The sequence below is a fragment of the Chelonoidis abingdonii genome, chromosome 26 (genome assembly GCF_003597395.2).
Source record: "Chelonoidis abingdonii isolate Lonesome George chromosome 26, CheloAbing_2.0, whole genome shotgun sequence".
In the NCBI taxonomy this organism is placed as follows: Eukaryota; Metazoa; Chordata; order Testudines; family Testudinidae; genus Chelonoidis; species Chelonoidis abingdonii.
Genome location: NC_133794.1, coordinates 2667431 through 2689014, shown reverse-complemented (window position 1 = coordinate 2689014; position 21584 = coordinate 2667431). Strand labels below are relative to the sequence as shown.

General features: G+C 47.9%; 1 protein-coding gene across 1 annotated transcript in view; it reads left to right on the top strand.

Annotated features, from left to right (window-relative positions):
• LOC116826049 (complement C3-like) overlaps positions 1-21584 on the top strand; it is a 78050-nt gene that overhangs the window by 4043 nt on the left and 52423 nt on the right. Inside the window, 12 exon segments of the mRNA XM_075061173.1 lie at positions 420-612; positions 2978-3140; positions 3810-3880; positions 4866-4960; positions 6518-6600; positions 6761-6851; positions 8173-8275; positions 8373-8493; positions 11198-11313; positions 16898-17044; positions 19402-19614; positions 20847-21041. Coding sequence (XP_074917274.1) covers positions 420-612; positions 2978-3140; positions 3810-3880; positions 4866-4960; positions 6518-6600; positions 6761-6851; positions 8173-8275; positions 8373-8493; positions 11198-11313; positions 16898-17044; positions 19402-19614; positions 20847-21041 — 1591 coding nt within the window.

The window sequence follows — 21584 nt, the reverse complement described above, 5'->3', positions numbered from 1 at the left end:
CCAGAGTGTACCAGGCACTGGAATTCCTGGTTGGTGGCAGCGCTACAAGTACTAAGCTGGTAATTGAGCTTAGAGGAATTCATGCTGGTACCCCATCTTTTGGACGCTAAGGTTCAGAGAGGGGAATTATACCATGACAGCTACTGTCACACATTGTGTAGACAAGCCCTTTGTCTACCCAAATTGGGAGTCAGGCCTCCCAATGGCTGTGTACAGATACCCGTAGGGGCAGGAACTGTTTCTTACTCAATGTTTGTACTGTGCCTCAGTCGCTGTTGGGATTTCAAGATGCTGCTGTAAAGCAAATAAACTGTGGTAAAAAACTTGGTATAAAACCTCCTTGGGGATGTGGGAATCGCAGCCAGTGGGGTTTTAAATACTGACTGAATTAATGACATCGACCTTTTCACCATTCACAGCTACTCCCTGATCACACCCAATGTCCTGCGGGTGGAGACTGAAGAGAAGGTCGTGGTGGAAGCCCATGGCCTCAATGCCCCAATTGTGGTTACAGTCACCGTGCATGACTTCCCGTTTAAGAAAAATATCTTATACCAGGTCCAAACTGACCTCAACCCTGCGAATGGGATGATGGGCACAGCTGTAATAAAGGTGGGTAAAACTCTAGTCTTAGGTCATCCAGTGAAACAAACAGGAGCCTCCAATATTTTGGCTCCCCAATTCTGCAATACCAAGACGTTCAGACCCTGTCCAGGTTGGATGTTGTGCTAAAAGAGACCCTCTAGCCCAGCATGAAGTTATGAGCTGGAATTGCTGGGTGAAAGTCTATCGCCTGTGTTATACATAGGGCCCTACCAAATTCACGGCCATGAAAAACACATCACGGGCCATGAAATCAGACCTCCTCTGTGAAATCAAGCTATTGGAGGGGAGGAGAAGGGGCAGGGCCGAGGGTGCCCCAGCTGGGGGGTTCTACCATGCCCCTGGCTCCAGCTGTTAGTCCCCTCAAGGCTGGAGAAGGACAGGACTTCCTGTTACCCTGCACAGCTGCTCTCTGGGGGAGATTAGACCCACCTCTGGGTGTCTGGCTGTAGGAAGCTCTAGTGCTGGGCAGGAACCACAAAGCTTCATGCAGCCACAGGAGGTTGTCAGCGGTGGAGGTGGGTTTGATCTCCCCCATACTGCTGGGAACGCCCCAGTCAGTGGAAGTACACAGAGGTGGGTCTGATCTCCCTGCCAGGGCTGTGCAGGGGAAAAGGAAGTCATGTCCCTCCCCAGCCCGGCCAGTACTAGCAGCTAGGAGCCCCTGGCTGGGGCGCTCCCAGAAACACGGGGGAGATCAGACCCACCTCCACCTCTGGGAAGCTCCTGCGGCTGCAGGAAGCTGAAGGCAGTGCAGAAGTGAGGATGGCAATCCTATGACCCTCCTATAACAAGTTTGCTCCCCCCGCTCATGAATCCCTTTTGGATCAGGATCCTTACGGTTACAACACCCTAAAATTCAGATGTAAACATCTGAGAACATGAAATTGACTAATTTTCAAATCCTACGGCCATGAAATTGACCAGACTGGCCTACAAATTTGGTTGGGCTCTTGTTATACAGGAGTTCAGACTAGCTGATCACATTGGTCCCTTCAGTCCATAACATCTAGGAATCTATTAGTGATGGGGGCGTATAGCTAACTAGTCAGATAAGCGCTGGGGGGTCTCTTGTTGAGGACATAAAAACTGAGGTGCCCCAAATCTGGAGGTAGAAGAAAAAGTTGAGAGGAAGGATGGTCTGGTGGTTAGGGTGCTAGCCTGGGACTTAGAAGACCTGGATTTGATTTCCAGCTCTGTCACAGACTCTCTCTGCATCCTTCAATAAGTTGTTCTGTGCCTCAGGGTTTCTTCATCTCTGAAATATAGATAATAGCCCTTCTTTATTTTGTGCGCAGGGGGAGGGCATGCTGTGAGGGAAAATGCATTAAAATTGAGGCATGTGGGTAATATACTAACATGGTAATAGGGGCCATATAATAACTTAAATAGATAAACTGAATTACAGTGAGATTTAACATCAAACCACACTGAACAGATCTTAGTCCCGTTGCTTAATGCCCGACTAGGAGATACTCAGGTATTGCGGTGGTGGGGGTAGCACAAGAACCTGTACTGAACAAAACATGCAAATGACATGATTTTGTTCATTTTTTTGACATTTTCCCTTGCAAATTAAAGAAAAAAAGATGACTATGAAATGGTTAAAGTCACAAGCGTTTTGGTGGATACCTCGGTCTTAATTCCTGTTAACACTTGAAAGCGAATTATTTGTGTCTCAGCTGACTTGGGAGCTTCTTCATTCGATGCACCGAGGTTCTGTGGTCAGGTACATAACCATATGCCCTGTGGCTCGTGTTTGCACTGTCTGGGAAAGTTGCTCAGAGCTTGCCAAGTCCTGTCCCTCGTCTGCACTGGGCGCAGCATCATTTTTGGGTGGGGTTCCCTGGTGGAGCAGGATTCTTGTTTTGAGTTGATCCAAAGTCCTGGCCAGGAATGGAGAGTTGGGGGGACAGAGGGAAGGTCTCCAAGATGTTACAGTTTTAGGGGAGCACAGTAGGAATAGTTGGGAGCACAACAGTGCAGTAGAACTGACTTCAGCAGGGCACCCATGGGATGCCCTTTGGTTAACAAAGATTCCATATAAGAGGAGGTGACCGGACAATGGGTACAGGGCTGTCCAAATGGTCTGGCCTGACTCACTGGTGGTGACTTACATTGACTGCCCCATCCTGGGAATCCCCCTCCACGTAGGGTATTCCCCAGTGAGGAGACACACCATCTTATGGCAGGTGTGTAAGGTGCTGGAGGAACTGCATGTAGAGTGGGTTAGTAAAAGGTCATGATTTCTTGTGGATTCTTTCCATGTATAACTTAAACTTTGTTAACACTGCAAAGGTCTTTTGCATAGAGCATCCCTTGTGGTAGTGAGTAAAAGCAGGAAGAACTCATCCATGTTCTTCTTCTCATGCAGGTTCCCACCAAAAACATAACAAAAGATTCCAAACAAAACCAGTATGTGGTGGTCCAGGCTAAGTTCCCTCAGCAAACCATGGAGAAAGTGGTTCTGGTCCATTTCCACAGTGGATACATCTTTGTCCAGACAGATAAAACCATCTATACACCCGGGTCTACAGGTACTGCCTTCCCCTGGTCTCTTCTAGTGGGAAGGGGTGGGACCTGCTGATGTCATGCCACATCTACAGCAGGGCTGCGGGTTCCATCCTGTGCATATTGCTTTGCTTGATGTCTGACTGAAGATGGAGGACAGTTGGAGCAGAGACTCTGCCACTACCAATTTGCAATATTTCACCCTTCACCATAATCCTAGCTGTGATGTCCCATTGAGTGTTAGATACCGAAAGACTGGGTGGGCCATTGGATTGAGAATGGGAGGTGGAACTTTTCAAATCCCAGTGACTGGTTCTGTTCCATCTTGTACCAAGATACATGGCCCCATCTGATGGCCATCCTGAAGCCTGTGTGAAATAGGGGCAGCTAATCCCAGCCCATTCAGAGCAGGACAGGTCCCTGTAATGACAAAGCCCTCCCACCTGGTACTTAATGACAGAGGAGAAGAGCAAGACAATGCTCTAAAGAAAAAAAGCCATGGAGATCTCCGACTGTAGAAAGAGGCTATTGTGAAACAACTCCTGATAGGGGCTGATGGCTCAGATCCTCCGTGGAGTTAGGCACCGAACTCCCATTGGTTTGAATCAGATTTAGACACCTACGTAGCTTTGAGGATCTGGGCCAAGGTGTCTATCAGTTAACGACGTCCCTCTCTTCTCTCTTTATTTTCTCAGTCTTCTACCGGATCTTCACCGTGGGTCACAGACTGGAACCGGTGTCTAAGAGAGTGATTGTGGAGTTTGAGGTGAGGTCACTGTTCTGAGTGAGCCCGTGGAGGGATAGTTGGGTTTGGCCACTTGTCTGGGTAATGTGCAGCACTTATTGTGACTGAGGAGGCTGCATAAAACCCCTGCGTGTAGCAGCAACATGATACAGCTGGGAGAAAAGCAAATGATTGTCTGAGGTCTCCCCTTGCAAATCCTCCTCCAGTTACTAGGGAGGTTACAAAGTTTGCAGGGGTAGCAGCCAGGCAGCTCTCAGTGGAAGTCCCGCGGTTCTGCAATGGTGTTAACACTTGAGGAAAGTTGCATGGAGTTCTTCGGGAAGAGCCAGGCAAGTAGCTGTCTGCGGAGGTTGAAGACAAGAGCCACTGCAAGGAGCCCTTTGAAGGACATGTAAACTGGTGGCAGGAACAGGGATTATAGCTCCAGGTGTCAGTTCTGTTAAGGCCCTTTCCACTGGGCTTTATGATCCATAAAATAAAGTAAATCAGCTGCAAAACCCAATAATCCTCTGAGGTTTTCCTCACCTCAGCCAGCTGGGAGGGGAGAGAACATACCTGTCCCTTCAGTTCCTCTTTGACTCAGTTTCCCCTTTCTTTGACACTCTACCCTGAGCAGTAGCATAACCAGCTGGGGCCTTGCGATGGGGAGCAGTTGTGGTTGGGAGAGCGATGCAGCCCTTTGGGCAGCTCCAAAGTTTGCAGATAGCTCAGGGTTAAGTCTGGCGTCTGCAAGATTCTGCCGTGGAGGCTCTTCAGTCTTCTGAGCCGCTTCCTTGAGTTCTTTGCTGGCCTCGCTGAGCCAGGTCAGGAGAGATTTGTCAATTTTTCCAGTGTCTCTGGCTAGTTAAGAAATTCAAACAGTCAGTGGAGTCCAGATTGTTACATGCTATTGTTGGAAGTATGGAGAACCCTCCACTGGCCCAGGAATGTAAACGTGGCAGATGATGTTGTTAAGAGCAATTGACAGCATTTTTCTCCCCAAACTCTTAAATTGTTTCCTTTCCAGACCCCTGAGTCCATTATTGTCAAGCAGATTCCCATCTCCGCCCCCTTGATATCAGGCATCTTCTCCCTGAGCCACAATTTACCGGAGATTATCAGGTAGATTGCCCTGATGTTACCATGCTTGAACGAAGCAGAGCTTTGCAGGAGTTGGGCAGGGAAGCAGAAGAGATGATGTGGAACTGGTTTCTGTGTGTGGCCCATCAGCTCGATCAGGGGTAGGCAACCTATGGCACATGTGCCGAAGGCGGCACGTGAGCTGATTTTCAGTGGCACTCACACTGCTGGGTCCTGGCCACCAGTCTGGGAGGCTCTGCATTTTAATGTAATTTTAAATGAAGCTTCTTAAACATTTTTAAAAAACTCATTTCCTTTACATATAACAAGAGTTTAGTGATATGTTATAGACTTATAGAAAGAGACCTTCTAAAAACGTTAAAATGTATTACTGGCACACGAAACCTTAAATTAGAGTGAATAAATGAAAACTCGGCACACCACTTATGAAAGGTTGCCGACCCCTGAGCTAGACCATCTCCTACAGGCATTTCCAAGTGATGTGGAAAAAACACACTCTCCTGCCACATACCCAGTATTGGCATAATTTGATTTGTATTTCTTATAGTTTGGATGGATAATCATGTTTATTTGTAAGACTTTTTTTCCAGTTTCGATCACATCAAATGCTCAGTTGTGCAAAATTAAATTATGGGTTTTTATCGTCCCCCATTCTGATTTTTAGCACTTTACATTTTCACACGTGGGGGAAAACATAGGGACCAGACAGTGGTGGCGGAATCTGACAATAATAATTTAATGACAGTAGACACTGAGATTCAAAAAAGGGAAAGCTTTATAGCCATTAAAACACAAATTGTCAACATCGTATGTCCAAGTACACAAAGCATAAAACCTTAAATCAAATTGTAGTAAGTTCTCAAGCAGCATTTTTCTTGCTTTGCCTATCTGTAAATTTCGATATGATTGATGGAAATGTGTTTTTGTCGGTATGCGTGTGCACAGTGAAATCAATGACACGGATTGATAAAACCCTAATCTTTCCAAGCCTACGCAGACACCAGAATGAAGCTGCACTGACTTCCTTGCCATTACTCCTGATTATTTCCAGAGTATGTGAAGGCAGGATTAGGCCCTGCTGGCCTTTTATTCAAAAGTGCTGAGCACCCTACCTCCCATTCTGTGGGATTTATGAATGCTCAACTACTCTGAAAATTACATCAGTGAGCTGGTGAGCGAGGGGCCAGATTTTTGTATGGATCGGAGTTTCCTTACATTTGAAGGGGTTTGAATTGAGGGTTTTTGTCTATGCAGACTGTAGAAATAAGTGCTGGCCACAAAGTTTAGATCCAAACTTCCCAAACCTTGCTGGCTGGCCAAAGGTTGAGCAGGTTGTGGATCAAATGTTTTGTTCCAAGTCCCTGCCTCTAGTTCTGGTTCATGAAAACATCAAGGTGCAGAAAAAATGGCTTGTCTGAGGTTCTCCATGGTCCCCTGAAGACGGCTTGAGTTCCATGTATGGCTCAGATTTAGCTTCAGGAACCGATAAAATTACTGGAGAAACAAGTGAGCCAGGTGGGCCTTGCAAAATGTGTGTGTTAAGTGCATTCAGTGTTCCTTCTTATTTCCTTCCTCCAGTCTGGGAACCTGGAAGATCACGGCCAGGTATGAAGACTCCCCTCAGCAGACCTTCAGTGCGCAATTTGATGTTAAGGAGTATGGTAAGAATCCAGAACCCACCAGGCCAAGGCTCAGGGAGTGGGTCTGTCCCTACTCTCCTGACACCATCTTGGAACAGTCTCTCCATTCGGCTTGGCTTTGCTGGCAACCAACCTTCTCCTACAAGCTCAATGTTCTCCTCTTCCCCTCTCGTTTCTCCAGTGTTGCCGAGTTTTGAAGTCATATTGGAACCATCTGAGAAGTTTTTATACATCGATAGCAATGAAGACTTCAGGGTTTCTATCACTGCGAGGTGGGTCTGTGAGTGGATGGAAGGGATGAGCTGAGTCGGGTAGCAACCACAGCTTTTAGTGCAGAAGAAACCTAAGTCTTGCATCACTTTGGGAATGTTTTCCATTCAATGTTTTTTTTCATGAAGAGCATCCATTTTCCAAGGAAAATTCTGATATTTTTTATTTTCATCCAAAAACCAATGTCCAAAAATGGAGAAAAAAAATTTGGCTGAAAACCTCGTGATTCAGAAATCCTAGCATAGTGCCTCAGGGGAGTTCGCTTTTGGGTGTTTCATTCTTCCATTCTTCTCCATGGGCTGGGCTTGCCAACTGGACTTAAACTCCCATGATGCACCATAGCTATGATGGTCCCCTTCTCCTTACCGTGGTGGATCGTGAGAGATAGAGACCGACCAAGGAGCTATAGAGCAGAACGGTGGCATGAGGCCATAATATTGAGCGATAGGCAAGGGTGAAAGTAATATAAAGGACTTACTGGTACGCTGGAGTCCTGAGCAGGGGCCGGGGCCTCAACTGGAAGAGGCGGGGCCTTTAAATCCCCAGGCCCTTTAAATCAAGATTTAAAGGGCCTGGGGCTCTAGCTGTGGTAGTGGCAGCTGGGAGCCCGGGGCCCTTTTAATCACTGCCAGAGCTATCAGCTGCAGTGGCTGCTGGGAGACCCAGGGCTCCGGGGCAATTTAAAGGGCTGGGGCTCTGGCCGCCACGACTGCAGTGGAACCTCGGGCCCTTTAAATCGCTGACAGAGCCCTGGGGGCTCCCAGCTGCCGCCGCTACTCCAGGGCTCAGGGCTCTGGCAGAGATTTAAAGGGCCCAGGGCTCCGCTGCAGTAGTGGTGGCTGGGAGCCCCAGGCCCTTTAAATTACTGCTGGAGCCCCGCTGCCACTACCCTTGGGCTCTGGCAGCAGGGCTCCAGCAGCGATTTAAAGGACCTGGGGTTCCCGGCAGCAGCTGGAGCCCTGGGCCCTTTAAATTGCCGCCTGAGCCCTGCTGCTGGAGCCCCTGGGGTTGTGATGGGAGCCGGGGCTCTGTGGTGATTTAAAGGGCCCTGGGCTCCCAGCCGCCTCTACCACAGCGAAGCCCTGGGCCTTTAAATCACTGACCGAGCCCCAGGGCTCCCGGTCACCTCTGCTACCCGGGGGCTCTGATAGCAATTTAAAGGGCTCGAGGCTTCAGCTGCTGCCGGGAACCCCAGGCCCTTTAAATCGCCTGTCTGGGGAAGCTGGTCCAGTACAGAGTACCTTACCGGACTGTACCGGCTTACTTTCACCTCTGGAAATAGGTTTTCTTGTGTCTTCTCTTACCCATCCTTATCTCCTCCAGGTATCTATATGGGAAAAAACTAGATGGCCATGCCTTTGTCCTCTTTGGGGTGAAGATAGATGATGAGAAGAGTAGTATCCCACAGTCTCTCATGAGAATCTCGGTAATTCTTGTCCTCAGCTAGGGAAGAGGGGGGACTGGATTCATGCCTCCTGGGGAACTGTGTGGGTGAGATAATGAAACTTTCTCTCCCTTTCTAGATAGAAGACGGAGACGGGGAAGCAACGCTGACCAGAGTGATGCTGCAGGCTCGGTTCGTCAACCTGTATGAACTGGTTGGCCACTCGCTCTACGTCTCTGTCACCGTTTTGACAGAATCTGGTGAGCATCAGCAATAAGTGCAGAGCCTAGTGCTTTATTCATGGGGTGTTCCAAACTGGTGCCGAGTGCAGTTCAAGGTGTTGATTTAGGTGCATAAAGCCCTATCTGCTTAGGGTTCTGCAGATCTTAAAGGTTGCAGGCCAGATTCTAATCTAATTCGCTCTGAGGTAAACCTGGTGTGACGGGTTCCTCCCCCCTGCTGGGGTACCACTGAGCCTGACCTTTCCACCAGCCTGGGCTCCCTTACACTGTCCTGCTGATCCAGGCCCTCTCAAGCCTCCTCCAGCACAGACACAGGTAGGGACACATCCAGCTGCAGAAAGACACAGACACTGAAATCAGCTCTGCACGGGAAGGCTTCAGCTAAGGAATTTCCCAGCACTCAAGTGCACACCCCCTCTGGAGTGTAAACCCAAAATTGTACTGTCTTGTACTGCAGAGAGAACAGTACAGCATAAGCTCATGAAATTCGCCCCCTCTCTCAGTGTGGAGGATAATATGAACAGCTTTTTGTTCCCCAGTTATGAATTCCACAAACTGGTTTTAGAAAAAACAAAGACAAGTTTATTAACTACAAAGGATAGATATTAAGTGATTATAAGGCATAGCAAACAGATCAAACAGGTTATCCAGCAAACAAAACAAAAATGCAATATAAACGTAGACGCTAAAGACACTGGTTACAAGCAGTAATTTCTCACCCTAAATGTTGTTTTAGGCAGATTGCAGAGTTTTTTGAAGGCAAGCTGCTCTTGCTTGCAGCTTCAAACTCCAGGTATTTCTTTCATAGGCCAGAAACACTCTAGCCTGGTCAGTCCTTTCTTCCCAAGATCAGTCTTAAGCGTTTAAAGCAGTCATCTTGGGCGAAGATTCAGTGAAGAACCGACCCTGACGATCTCACTTCCCTGCCTTAAATAGGTTTTACATATGGTAGAGGAATCCTTTGTCTTCCAGTGTGATTCCCATCCCCGGCCAGTGGAAAAGTACTAATTTTATTATGGAGTCTAGTATTAGGTGATTTTATCACATGACCCTGCAGCCATAACTCAGAGTCCATTTGCAGCGTTCGAGGAAGGTGGGAGATTACCCTCTTCAAAGTCCCATTGTTCTCCCTAATAGTCTATTGACTTGTATCCAGCTAGCCAGCCAGACTGATTGCATTTTGTCAGGTGGGTATTCTCCAAGTGCAAACACTTTTGTAGTACAGATATATAATCAATATTCCTAATTTAAGAGACAATGATACATGTACAAATAAGATTATCATATTCAGTAAATCATAATCTTTCCAATGATATCTCACAAGACCCATTTTGCATAAAACACATCTTAGTTATGCTATAATCATATAATAACAATATTTCTCTGAAGAATATGGAGTGTAGTGTCACATCTGGAGTAATTCCAGATTTACACCAGCGAAAGTAGCTTGAAACTGTTGCACCTTTGTTTTCTGTCCATTGCACTTTTTCATTTCTAAGAGCTTTGGGTCAGCTCTTAGGGAGGATCTTGGTATACTTACTCCTGCCTCAGTGTGTGGGATGGAGTAGATGACTTCTTGAGGTCCCTTCCAGCTCTACATAGCTATGATTTCTAAACTTTCCCTGCAGAAGGAGCAGCCATTCTGTTCCGAGCGGCTGTAAGCTTGTTACAGATGAAACTAGTAGCTGAAAGCCTGTGCCATTGCATGGGTGTGGCAAGTTTGGACCAAGTAATCCAAACAACTAAAGGCATTACTGCATGCAAATTTAGTTGTAGAGTAAAGGTGATGATTGGTTGGTTGAGTTGTGTGTGATATCAAAATGGTCTAGGACTTTTGGCATGGCACGTGCCTTACTGGAGCTGTACACCAGGCTGGTAAAGTCAGAATGGCTGGAGACTTAAAAATTGGCCTGTAACAGACTTCAAATCCCGGTGACGATTGAACCTGGTGATACTGTAATTAAGAGTCCTTCTCTTGCTTATATAGCTGCTTCCATCACTTCACACAGATGCAACAGACGTTCTAGGCTTCAGAGTGGTACACGGACAGAGTGACAGTCCTAGAATCTTATTGTATAGATAGATACACACACACTGTGCTCTCTCTCTCTCTCTCTCTCTCTCTCTCTGTCCCCCAGAGACTTTGTTTTTGTTCTTTCTTGTTGCTTATTTAAAAGCTAAAATAAGTTGTTTTAGCATGAAAGGGACTGATTCTGTTTTCACTGTTACAGTGCCACTGTCTATAAGGGAGTTATTCCTGATTTATGCTGGTGCAAGAACAGAATCAGGCTCAACGGCCTGCAGTAATGCCAACCCCGAACATGCAAAAATCACAAGTCATTCCCCCTGCTCCCAAAATCAAGAGATCGTATTAAAAATCATGAGGTTTGTTTTTAAAATAGTAAACTTCGGGTGTTTTTTATTTCCCTCCTGGCTTTTGAGGCATTAGATCACACTTGGGATGTGTTTTGAAGCTTTTCTCTGCAACCAGGAGAGTTAGAAACTCATTTCTTCTTTTAAATGACAGCTGAGATTCGCATGCCATATGGTGATTCTAACAGCTGGGGCTTGAACCCAAGGAATTTAAACAAAAATCACAAGAATCAGCAGCACTGAATCAACATCTGATCATGACCCATTCCTTGTGTTTTAGCCTGGACCTTAAGGACAAAATCTGTATTGCCTCGCTCAGTTTTAATTGACCAGTGGCTTCTCTCTGCAGGCAGCGACATGGTGGAAGCAGAGAAAACCGGAATTAACATTGTGACATCTCCCTATCAGATCCACTTCACAAAAACCCCCAAGTACTTCAAGCCGGGGATGCCATTTGAACTCATGGTAATATCTCTTCTTCTGGATCATGCCCACTGTTGCCTGAGGTGTATAAAGAGGAGAGAACTGTAGGTACTAGGGTGATCATGGCGGTATAAGAACTTAGAATAGAACGGAAACAAAGGGCCACATTCTGATCTCAGTTACACCAACCTAATTCCAGTGTGACTCCACTAAATGCAATGGAGTCACTCTAGGTTTGCACCAGCATAAAAAGAGCAGAGTCTGGCCCAAAATCTGACAGCAAATACAAGGTGTGGAATGGCACCTAGCTAGAGGCTTGGTCCAAAATGTGCCCTGGGGTCACTCGTGTACTGGGGGATAATATTCCCTGGACCGTGTGTTAGTTGCCAACGCTTTAAGCTTTTCTGACTGTAGAGGGGAATTGGGCACAGATGAGGAGTTCCAAAGGGGGAGTGGTGGCATTTGCAGAAATAGGGGGCAGAAGGATCATTGCGGATAGGAGGATGTGAGGGAATTTCAAAATTGACACTGACAGAATGATTCTTCTCCCAGCGAGTTGGGCTGCATTACAGTGGAAGAAATATTATGCTCCTAAAATTCTGACCCAATCAGCCTCAGTCCTCTTGTCCACAGAGAATGTTTTTGTTGTCCCATGCTCCTCTGGGGCTGAAGAGTTTGGGAAAGGAATTTAGTAGTTTCCTGTCGGTAGGCGCATAGGACTATAAATTAGCAGAGAACTGAAGCAATTCTTTTTGACTGCAGACCAAAGGTGCATAAACAAATAATCTATGATCACAGTAATGAGCAGGTTAAGTCCACTTCTTATCTGGATATTTGCTTTATGTACAGTGGTGAATGGGATAAACATAAAAAGGAGTCAAAGGGCTGAACCGTAAGATCCATGCAAGTAGCTGTCTGTTTTTCTTGGGTGCCTAGGGGTAATTTAATTGCACCGGCTCTCTGAATGCTTAGGGTTATGGTGGGTGCTCAAATTTTATACTATGTGGAAATTTGGGGCTGGAAAGATCTTAGGTCAGATTTGCTGACTTTCTGATTTCCCGGGGGGTGGGGTGCTCGACCCCTGCTCCATCCCAAGCCCTGTCCCCACTCCATTCCTTGCCCCAAGGGCCCATCCTACCTCCTCTCGCTCCGACTCTGCCCTGCCTGCTCCTCCCACTTCCCCCTCCCAGCACCTCCTGCCCACTGCTGAACTGATCCTTGGTGGACGGGAAGCGCTGGGACGGAGGGGGTGGAGCTGATCAGCAGGGACTGCCAGTGGGCGCTGAGCACCCTGTGATGGGTTGGGTCCCAGAAACTGCCTCAAGAGTGTCACTGGATGTGCTGGGATACCACTGAGAACAAACCCCCCTGCCAGAAAAAGCTTTCCTCCACTCCCTTCTTGTTGAACTAAGCACACCAGTCTGCTCCAGTACAGAGCAAGGGGTTGGACCATGCCCCCCTGAAATTAAGGTTCACTTAGCCCAGGGGCTTCTCAGTTAACAGGGACTTTCCCAGAACCCAGTATTCAGTCTTTCTGGGAGCCTAAACCCCAAATGCAGCAGAGAATCCTATGGCACCTTATAGACTAACAGATGTTTTGGAGCATGAGCTTTTGTGGGTGAATACCCACTTCGTCATGCATCTGACGAAGTGGGTATTCACCCACACCCACGAAAGCTCATCTCATGCTCCAAAACGTCTGTTAGTCTATAAGGTGCCACAGGATTCTCTGCTGCTTTTACAGATCCAGACTAACACAGCTACCCCTCTGATACTTTAAACCCCAAATAAATCAGTTTTACTCTGTATAAAGCTATACATGGTAAACTCATAAGTTATCTGCCCTCTATAACACTGATAGAGAGAGATGCGCAGCTGTTTGCTCCCCCAGGTGTTGTCAGATGCTACCGGTGTGGTGCTCTGCTCTGTCCCTCGTTAATACCACGCGGCTGCGTGAGTGTGTTCCTTCTGTGTGCTGCCCCAGCTCTGTGCAGATAGCTGACACAGCAGACCCGCAGAGAACCCCTAATGACCACAGACTCTAGTAAGGTGCGAAGGCATGTCAGCCAGGTTTATTGCTGAAGAGAAGCACAGTCTCCAGCTCCCTGGCACAGAAGTCCAAGGTCCTGCTGAGGGGTGGCTAGCTAGGACTGCCTAGCAATGGACTCCCTAGCAATGGACTCAGCTCGGTCAGTGGCAGGACTTTCCACTGCCCCCTAGGCTGGACAAAGACACCGCCCCAGGGATGCATTCTTATACACAGGTACAAACAAGTATGAGGTGCAACCCCTCTACATAGCAAGGTGTCGCCTCTCACCTTGTACATGTTGGTTCGAACAAAACAACTCTATCCATCATATTACCCTTTTGCCCCTGTCATTGGGATGGGTTAGCCTGTTCCTTGTTATCTGTAGAATGTTCCGGTATTAGAGTGACCTGGTACTGTGTTTATATTTCAATACACTATATGGATATACGTTTATGCAACATCAGCCCTTTTCTTGCCAGCTTCTGTGAGCAGGCCCTGCCTCTAGCTCACAGCTTAACTTTGCTTTATGTTAGCAAAGTCTTGACCATTACTTTACCTCAGGCCTCAGGCCACATACCGGGCCTTTGATACCAAGGTTTATATTTCAGGGCCTCTTCTTACTACACCAGGTATTAATTACTTACTCTGGGTTAATTAATAAACAAAAGTATAAAAAGTAGGATTTAAGTGGTTTCAAGTAATAACAGACAGAACAAAGTAAGTTATCAAGCCAAATAAAATAAAACACTCAAGTCTGAGCCTAATACATTAAGGAACTGGTTACAGATGAAATCTCAGCCTCAGAGATGTTCCAATAAGCTTCCTTGACAGTCTGGACTCTGTCATAATCTGAGCCCAGTCCTTTTCAGACCGATGTTGTAGTTTATGGTCTGGGTCCAGCAATCACTCACGCCCCCATAGTTACTGTCCTTTGTTCCAGTTTCTTTCAGGAATCTCTTTGGGGTTGAGAGGCCATTTCTTGAGCTAGCTGAAGACAAAATGGAGGGGCTTCCAGGACCTTTTATATTCTCTCTTGTGGGCGGAAACTCCTTTGTTCTTCTGTGCAAAATCATAGCAACAAGATGGAGTTTGTAGCCACCTGAGCAAGTCACATGTCCATGAAGATTCTTCTTTTTCAGGCTGATGCCATTGTTTACATATTAGTTTGAATATTCCCAGGAAAGCTCAGATGTGGGTTGGCATCTTCCAAAATCCATTGTTAGTTAAGTACTCTCAATTACTTGAGTAATCCCTTCAATGTCCATATAGCAAACACTTTAAATACAAGCATAGAGCCAACACTCATAACTTCAAATATAAAAATGATACATGTATACAAATAGGATGAATATATTCAGTAGATCATAACCTTTGCAGAGATATGTTATATGGCATATGTAGCATAAAACATATTCCAGTCATGTCATATTTACATTCATAAGCATATTTCTATAAAGCATTATGGAGTGCAACATCAAACGCTCACACTTTCCCCCCCATGGAGCACCCACAGAGTCGATGTCTATGCTTAAGTCGTTAGAGGTAGTGCAAAATACATTCTTGATGAGAATACTTAATCTTCTTAATTAAACCCCAGCTGATTTATGTAGGACAGAGGTGGGTGAATGTTCTATTTCAGCCAAAGCCCAATACGTAAGGGTTGGTTTCAGAATAGGAATTAATTTACGTTGGCTACCAAGGCTCTGTTTGGAGCAACAGCATAATAAATTTAAAACTTTAAAATGCCCTTGACTTTTGTAAGGCCATTGATTTCTGCAGTCTTGAGGGTTTTCAGACCCAGGTCTAGTCAGCACTCGAAGGGTACGTCTAGACTGCAGTCACGGGGTGCGCCTGGAGCTCTAGCTGACACCCCTGAACTAGCTTCCGTCACCTAGCTTGGGTCCAGGAACAGTGAAACTGCGGCAGCGCTAGCTATACAAGCCCACCCTGGACCCTGGATAATTACTCACGAGGCTACCCCCACTGATGCTCACGCTGCCTTGGCTTCACCATTCCAGGGCCCAAGATAGTGGGATTAAAGCTAGTGTGGGTATGTCAGCTCAAGCTGCATTTACACCATGTGGTCTGTTGGAAATATTTGGAAATCTTGACTAACTGGCTTGACTACGCAGATCAACTCTACTCCCATCCACTTCCTCTGTGTTAATTGCCACTTGAGAAAAAAAATGCTTATTTCCAATCTTGGCTCAGAAGCCTTTTGTCTCATTAGCTCAAAAAGAATATTTGCTAGGCAGTGATTGCGTTTTGGTTAAGTGGACAGTTGCCTTATTTGCCTGGGGCCAAAACAAGAAAAGACTAGGGTGAAATTAATTTCCTTTCTGGCCTACATGAATCAGTTTATTCTTAATTTTTGTATATTGTTTTGTTGGGTATATAAAGGTGTAAACTGAATTTAGGAGAAGGGTTTGTAGGGGACTGCGGAAGACTGTGTCACGGCCTAGCTAGGGTATTCCCGCTTTCTCGGTGGCCTTGTGGAAAGCCCCTGCTTGCTAAGTGGCCAGTCATTGTAGGACACAGCATGCCAGTTATAACTTGCTTTTAACTGGTTAAAACCAGTTTGTATGGCCTTAGGCCAAAGGGCGTACACCGCCCGTGGACAGTCCCTGGCCTTTGGCCAAGGGGCGGACATAGCCTGTGGGAAGTCCCTTTTTGCATATGTATAAGTTGCTTTTGTATTGTGTCTATATAGCTGTATGCTCCCGTTCCGCCTTTGGACTCCGACCCAGGCAGAGCTGAGCTTCGGTGCTGGGTTCCCCGCCAAAGTAACAGCAATGCCCGGAGTCCCCATTGTGGGTGTGTCACTTTACCTTCATTAAAGCCAAATAACTCACGGTGTGTGTGGGCCTTGTTCTTGCAGAGCGTCCAAGCACGCAACAGGGTTGAAGTTGTGGTTTTATATTTTTGTATGCTTGTAGTTTTTAAAATGTGTGTGCATTTTGTGGTGTGATACAGCAGATCATTAAGGCCTCATCCCTCAGAGTTATTTAGGTGCCTAATTCCCATTGAAATCCATGGAAGTTAGGCACCTAAATACCTTTGAGGCTACGGACCTGAGATGCAGATTGTGGAAGAAAACAGAGTCTTCACTCTCAGGTTGGTTGCAACAAGCCAGCGTCAGCTTTATTTTCAAACAATTGCAAATGCTCGGGAGAGTACACAGGGGCAGGTCTCTGTTAAATAAACAATTAGAGCAAGTTTTATACCTTTTGTGACAGGCAATAATGAGCAACAGCCGCATTTGGTTATACATATTTCTTCCTGATATCTCACTTTTCTCATTAATTTCTGCTACAGTCTACATTCCATTCTTATCTAACACTAGGTCAAAACAGTATCTCTCACTGTCTGTTCCCATTCGCTTTCTACCCGCCAAAGCCTTCAGGTCTCGTGTAATTAGAATCAGTGTTAGCCTGACTTTGTTAGCCTGATTCTTGCTCAGAGACAAACTGAGATATCTATGTTCAGTTCCCTTTATCTCTTTCTCCCTTCCACAATACGCGATTTTGATTTGAAGTTAGGATGCAGGGAGTGCTGCACCCCTTATTTGATGCATCCCTTTTTGATTGTGCCCCTCAGGTCTACATCACAAACCCCGATGGCTCTCCAGCTCCCCATGTCCCAGTACAGGCCGAAGGATTCCAGTCGGCTGGGTCGACCCAGGGAGCTGGAACTGCCAAGCTGATTATAAACATGCCAGGGGATAGGCAACAGGTTCCCATCACGGTGAGTAACCTTCTAACGCTGAGTCTGGGCTAAGTACTATATGCACCCCGATGGCAATGCCCTGTTGGTGGCATTCACTCCCCTCTCATGCACTGAGCAGGGGGATAACTGAACTCTGTTCATTCCATCTGCGCCTGGGATCAGTTTCATGTATACCAATGGCATGCGTGCCAAAGACGGCACATAAGCCGATTTTTTTAATGGCACACTGCTGCCTGCTGGGGTCCCGGCAGGAGCAGCGTGCCATTCAAAATCCTGCCCAGCCTGGCCCGGCCCACTCTTCTCCGCTCCCCCCCTGCCCTTCCCGTGGGCAGGGAGCAGAAGCTTGGTCCTGCTGGCTCCCCTGCTTCTTCCTGTAGCTTGCTGCGTTCCTGTGCCTCCTTCTCCTCTCCGTCCCTCCCTGCCAGCCGATCAGCTGATGGCCCTGGCGAGGGAGGAGCTGGAGGAGGAAAGAGGTCAGCGTGCTCGCTGCTCTTGGTGGAGGCAGAGAAGTAGCAGGGCCAGGGCCCTGGGGAAGGGGTGTGTGGAATGGGGCATATCCCCCCCAGTCCCCTGCCGTGAGCACCCCACGACCCCAGCCCTCTGGCCTGAACCCTCCTCACACACACCCAGCCCTCTGCCCTGCAGCCTTGCACACCCTGCAGGCCCCTGCCCTGAGCTCTGCAGCCCCACACACACCCCAGGCCCTGCCCTGAGCCCTGTACCTACCTCACACATACCCAGCCCTCTGCTTGACTACTTTTCCCACCCCCATGGCCCCAGCCCAGACTCTGGCACCCCCCACACATATCCAGCCCCCCCACACCCCATTCCCTGACACCTGCACCCCCTCACATGCCCCCAGCCCTCTGCCCTGACTCTTGAATCCACCCCACATACCCCCCCCCCCCCCCCCCCCCCCCCCCCCCCCCCCCCCCCCCCCCCCCCCCCCCCCCCCCCCCCCCCCCCCCCCCCCCCCCCTCTGCCCTGACTCTTGAATCCACCCCACATACCCAGCCCCCCCACCTCATGCACCCCCCCACATCCTGACTCTTGCGCCCCCCACATCCCCAACCCCACTCTGAGCACCAAACGGGAACTCCTGCACCCCACCCCCCACATTCCCACCTGCATCCCTCCCACCAAACGGGAGCCACCCAGGTAAGCACTCCACACCCAAACCTCCTGCCCCAACCCTGAGCCTCCTCCCTCATTCTAGCTCCTGGCCAGACCACACCCCAACCTCCAGCCAGCTCCTTCACCCCCAGACCGGTGTTCAGTGCACTCCCACCCTCAGCTCAGTGCAGAGAGAGAAGAAGAGAATGGGTCAGAACCAGGGAGAAGATAGGTACTCACTGTATGTGAGCAGGGCCGGGACCCCAGACGGGCAGCAGACTGAGCGGGTCCGGCAGCTGAGATCCCAGCTGGCAGGAGCCGGCAGATGGAACCCCTGAGCAGCAGCGGGCTGAGCCGCTCAGCACACTGCCGGTCTGGGGTCCAGGCCGCAGGTCACACTCAGCCCACTGCCGGCCTAGGTGAACGGAACCCCTGACCAGCAGCGGGCTGAGCGGGCTGGTGGTGTAAGATCAACATTTTAATTTAATTTTAAATGAAGCTTCTTAAATATTTTGAAAACCTTGTTTATTTTACAGTACAACAATAGTTTAGTTATATAATATATAGACATAGAGAGAGATCTTCTAAAAAACATAAAATGTATTACTGGCATGTGAAACCTTAAATTAAAGTGAATAAATGAAGACTCAGCACACCACTTCTGAAAGGTTGCCGACCCCTGATGTATACCATTGGGTTTTGGAGATGCTCTGATCACCAGGTAACCAATGCTCCATCATGGGGCCAGAAAAGATCCCAGAAAACATTGACATGGGCGTAAGCAGGTCCAGATTAGTCCCCCCACACTGAAGGTACTCACCATGCAGCAAAGGAGGCCTGTAGACAGTGCATGGCTGCTTAGTGTGAAGACCCTGTGAGGTGACAGTAGGCTCAAGCTACAAAGCCCAAGAGAACACTGGATCTATCTGTGTCCAGCCACTTCAGGAGAGAGTCCCTCTATATTCATCTCACCCCTCCTGCAAGGGGCAAAGCTGTCTCTTCTGTTCAGGGACATGTTCTCAGAGTCCAGAAATCTGGAGTCCCAGCAGGACTGTGCTGAAGCGACAGGCCAATTAAAAGTGGCATTTGGCATTTCTCTAAAGTGTCATGCCTAGAATGGCTGTAGTAGCAGAATCCACCAACAATGGCATCTCAGGGAAGTTTCCTTTGCTATTGCTCATGGTGTGACCCAGCGAGAGGGGCTAGACACCCTAAGCTCACTCCCAGATTCAACTAGGATTTTATCTCCACCTCCCTTGCAGATAAAAACTGCCCATCCCAACCTCCCAGCAAACCGCCAGGCCTCTAAGTCCATGGTGGCTGAAGCCTATCAGTCCCAAGGAGGGTCTCAAAACTATCTCCGTCTGGCAGTGACAGCTTCTGAGGTCAAACCTGGACACAACTTACCTGTGAATTTCCACCTGACATGCAACAATCCAGCTGTTCTGAACCAGATCAAGTATTTCACCTACATAGTAAGTGCTGGGTCCCTGGGTACTGGGATCTCCTGGAACTTAGGCATCATCTGAGTTTCCACCTGTCCTTTAATAGTCCCACTGCATGTAAGGAGAATCTGTAGCAGAGAATTCTTCCCAGTCAGGCAGTATATTGATTATGTGTGTAGCAGAGTGTGGCAGGGCCCGGTTGGCTTCTGCCTCTGCAAGGTTCACAAAGCCACTCTGAGACCCTGGGTTTAGTAACCACTGGTGCACTTTATTCTAAGACTTGCTCCCACCACCATTTCACCAGGTGGTGGTAGTATTTCACTGACTGCAGGCAGGAGGGATGGGAGAGCTACCTCCCTGCTTTCATTCCCTGCCTTTTTCCTTTTCTCCTGCTCTCCCCTGGCTTCCTTCCCCTGAGACTTTTATGCAGCCACAGGCCAATTAGGTAGCAGCTGTTTCTGCCTCTCCAATTAGGGCCAGGTTACCTCCAGCCTGCTCTAATTTGTTCCCCTAACGAGGAGCGGGCGTGACAGAGGGCTGAAGCTGCAACCCCTTGCCCAGCACCCCGTCCCAGTGTGAATGAAATGAAGTCAGTCATGGGGACGACCCCTTATCCACTTCTGATTACTGACTCTAGGCCCTGTGATAATCAATAGAGCCCACTTCCTCCAGGAGCTGGAGACAGAACCCAGGAGTGCTAACAACCTTCCCTCTGCATTTGCCACTAAACCATACTTCCTCTTCGATCTGCAGTTGGAACCAGGAATCCTGACTCTTCCTGTGCACTCATTAGAGCATATTTCCTCTTTGAGCTGGGGATGGCACCCAGGAGTCCCAGGTCTCAGTCCCCTGTTCCGAACACTAGACTTCACTGCAACTTTTTCAATGCAGTGTAGTAGGTCCACTCTGTTATTTTTAGAACTGGACAATCAAATAATAAAGTTGTCATATAATGCGGATATGAAGTATATTTGGTGAGTGGGATGGAGGAAAGGAGGGGTGGTCTCTGTTGGTGAAACATAAACAATACTCAGAGTTGGGAATCAGATTTGGTGAATATTAGCACCACCGCATCTAGAGCCTATTCCTGCAACACATGGATTTTAGCTTATTTTCCTCTTTCAGCTCAGATATAAATGCCCGTCTGAAAAGTTGCAAGTGACCATCTCTTATTAGTAGAAAACAGGTGGATGGAATCTGAATCATGCATTGTGCTAACCTTTGTGGCCTTTAACAATCCACGTCTTGTGTTTTCCTGTTAGATCCTGAATAAAGGGAAGATCATTCGTGTAGGGAGACAGGTGAGGCAGGTGGGACAAAATCTGGTGACCATGTCCTTGCCCATCACTCCAGACCTCATCCCTTCATTCCGCATCGTGGCTTACTACCAAGTAGGATATTCGGAGATTGTAGCAGACTCGGTCTGGCTGGACATCCAGGACACTTGCATGGGAACGGTAGGTTGAGATTCAAGTTGGCCTTCTGCATGTTAATTCCTATGAAGGTGTCATTATGGGGAAGTTTTTCCTAGCCTGAAAGTGCCAACTCTCAAAAAGGACTCTACAAATGGCACCGTGGGGCTGCTCATTGACTGTCTCCCAGCAAATTCTGGATCAGATTTGATCAGTTTACACGTACAAAGATGTTCCCCAGCTGCCACACACCAATGCTGTCAACCAACTCTAGGGTCCAGGAGTCAAGCTGTGGTTCCTTCTAGCTCAGCAGTAAAGACTCTGTGGATTGTGGATTAAAGTGGATGGAGCTATACTGACTTGCGTCAGCTGAGATCAGTGATCAGGCTCACAGAGCAGATCCATTACAGTTCAAACTTCTTTGTAGATTTCCCAGGGCTGCCTGAGGGACAGATTCCCCCGAATCATGCTCTGCGCATAAGAGAGCCCCACGCTCAGTGGCCTTTTTAATTTTTACTCACCTGGCGGCGCACTGGAATTTCGGCGGAACTTCGGTGGCAGGTCCTTCACTCGCTCCGGGTTTTCGGA